Genomic DNA, 3339 nt, shown 5'->3' on the forward strand with positions numbered 1-3339 from the left:
TCATCTTCTGCTTTCTGAGGTAATATTGATATGCCATAGCTTTCTCATGGCATTTTTCACTTCTGCATTCCTCAGTGTGTAGATAAGTGGGTTGAGAAAAGGTGTCCCAATAGTATAAAATACAGTTACCATCTTGTCCATGGGGTAAGTGGTTGGGGGGCGTGTATAAATGAATATACAGGGACCAAAGAATATGATTACCACAATGATGTGAGTAGTGCAAGTAGAGAGAGCTTTTTTCCTCCCTTCCGCACTGTGGTTTCGCAGTGAATGCAAGATGACAATGTAGGAGATCATCAGAATCACAAAACTGCTTGAGGAAATGCCCCCGCTATTAGACACCAACAGTAGGTTGATCACAAAAGTGTCCATGCAAGCAAGTTTCAGCAAGGGCTGCAAATCACAGCAGTAATGATCAATCAAATTGGGTCCACAGAAGGGCAATCTCAAAGCCAGGATAATCTGGGCTGTAGAATGGATAAAAGATCCAATCCATGCCAGAACAATTAGGATGGTGCAGACCCGCCGGCTCATGATGGTTGGGTAATGTAAGGGCTTACAGATGGCCACATACCGGTCAAAGGCCATAAGGATGAGGACTAAAACCTCCATGCAGCCAAAGAAATGCAGTGCAAAGACTTGAGTCATGCATTCATTGTAAGTTATGATATTTTTTGCAGAGAGTGAATCCACAATTAGTCTGGGGGCTGTGGAAGTTGAAAAGCAGGAATCAGCAAGGGACAAATAAAATAAGAAATAGTACATGGGGCTCCCAAGTGTCCGGCTGGACTTGATGGTTACAATAATAAGCAAATTCCCAACCACAGTTCCCAAATAAAAAATGAAAAATATTACAAATACCATTTTCTTTTTCATAGGATCTTGAGTCAATCCTAACAGTATGAACTCAGTAGTACTGTTATTTTGCTGCATTATTTCAGGCAAAGTGGGGAAAATGCAAGTTAGAAATAATTAATCTGCAAGGAATCATTCTGTGAAATGAATACTCTGTATTTGGAGGTTTAATCCATATGTTTGATCATGGAAGTGCCACTACCAGTGTATAATCCCCACCATTCATTTGTTTTCTTCTGAATAAAGTGGAAACCACAACATTTATTCACAACTTATTATCTTGGTTGCTTATGAAACAAGAAATAAAGCAATAACTATAGAGACCTGATTATTTAGGCATAATAAACATTAATTTAGAGGATTCGGCAAGAGAAGGCATCTTTCTGAGCTGAATGTGTTGTTTTAGTTTCTAGCAAGGATCTATTTGGATACAACTCTACAAAATGGGGAAAATTCATCATGATTTACATAATGCACTTTCATACTATTTCAACATAGTAGTTTAGTTGCAAAGTATCTTTCAGTAAATATTCTGAACATTCAAGGAATGATGTAGAAACATTTGATAGTGTTTTCCGTAATGAAACCTAAAAGAGAGAAAGAGAGAGAGAGGCAGAGAGGACAAGAGATAAACAATCAATATTTTAGCAGTGAATATTCAGTCAATTGGTCAGTCCATTGTGAAACGTATTTTTTAATCTTTTACTACCTCAACTGAGTTTAATTCACTGTTACTAATTCTTAATAATTTCTGTATTTTTACAGTTCTCAATTCAGTTTCTTTTTTTTTTTTGTATATCTTTTTTTATTGGAGTCCAATTTGCCAACATATAGTGTAACACCCAGCACTCAATCCGTCAGGTGCCCTCCTCAGTGTCTATCATAAAACATTTTAATTTTGTTTTAATTAAAACAATTATTACTTTTTTTTGAGAGATCACTGACAGAAAAAGAGAGAGAGTAAACATGACTTCAGTGGAGGGAGGAGCTGAGGGATGAAGTTTAGCCTTTCTCCTGAGAAGGGAGTTTGATACAGTGTTCGATTCCCGACCCTGAGATCATATCTGGGGCATAAGCAGATGTTTAACCAAGAGAGCCACTTGGAACCCCTAAAACCTTGTATCTTTAAATTTATACATTAATGTATTAAATTATTATATATAATAGTAAATTATATACGTACATATCAATGTATATGTATGTATATTCATTTATTTATATGTTGCATTCTTGGAATAGAAGTTAGGAGGATGACCTTCTCCATAATATATTTCATTTGAGAGTTCAAAATATGCCATAGTCATGCTGCATTAAACATAAAGCTTTAAAAACCTAATCCTTGTAGATTGTTTATTAATCACCTTGGCATATTACTAGTTCATACAAACTGTCTTCTGACATGGGCTGCGGGAAAAGCAAGATTCCCAGGGCCACATGAAGGTTTAAGTGTTTGATAAGGTGGGTGAGTCAGCTGTAGAGCCAATTCTGGACTCAGGGACTTTACACCTCATGCCCCAACAACACTGCCATTCACTACAGGTTCCACTGTAGTTTCCAGAGATGGCCAAATACATTTTTTGTCCAAATCCAGTAAAGAGGAATGAAATCTTGTTCATGGTATCTAACAATTAAGTATTATAAAAGCATTATCTATCTATCATTCTATCAGTCCACCTATTGATCTATCATCTATCTACCCATCTACCTATCTACCTATCTAGAAATTTGTATAGTTCACATAATAATAGAAGAGTGGCATACATGAAAGAAGCAAAATAAAGAAAGTGATTTTTATTTGTTCACTGTTGATTTTAAGCATCTAGAAAGAAGTACATATTTAATAATAATAAGTATTCATAAAATGAATGAAAATTTTAGGAGAATTTACTCTTGATACAATCCAATACTCTTCCGTCCTATTCAATACTCAGTTACCACTGAAAAAGACTCCTATTCCTTCCAAAGTAAAATCATCATCTCTGTGGAGTATTTTCTGGGACACTCAAATAGGTATTATTTCTATGTGATTATCTCTCCACCAGGAACTGATGTCCATTTCTTTTATTCCAACTCCTCACCTTAGATTGTAAAACACTTCTAGAAAATTCCCTAAACCTTCTATCTTTCCACAAACTTAACACGTAAAAACGTGTTAGGTGTGCACTGTAGCATTGATCAGATAAATTTTCTCTGAGCATTAAATACAAGTAAGTTAATCCCCAACACAAATCTTACCAGTTTCGATATGAGCTTATCCAAAGGTTAGGATGTTCAGTCATCCTCTTTTCTTCTCAATAAAGAAAAGAATTTCTCACTCACATGAAAATTAAAGAACAAAAAAAGTGTTCTAAAATTCTGTCTGAGCTCTTTGCTGTCACTGAGGCTCAGGTTCTTGCCTGCATGCCAAAGATAAAGTTGGTCTTGATTTCATCCCACACCTTCTGAAATCAACTCTCACATGGAATTTTTACTGGGAAATGCTTC

The 3339-nt window shown here is 35.8% G+C and overlaps 1 protein-coding gene across 1 annotated transcript; it reads right to left on the minus strand.

The window, feature by feature from the left end:
• On the minus strand, positions 1–933 carry LOC112651441 (olfactory receptor 4C11-like). Its single transcript, XM_035701984.1, has one exon. The coding sequence runs from the start codon at positions 931–933 to the stop codon at positions 1–3; it is 933 nt and encodes a 310-aa protein (XP_035557877.1).
• Between the last annotated feature and the right edge of the window lie 2406 nt (positions 934–3339).

This window comes from Canis lupus, chromosome 18, assembly GCF_003254725.2.
Source record: "Canis lupus dingo isolate Sandy chromosome 18, ASM325472v2, whole genome shotgun sequence".
NCBI classification, from domain to species: domain Eukaryota; kingdom Metazoa; phylum Chordata; class Mammalia; order Carnivora; family Canidae; genus Canis; species Canis lupus.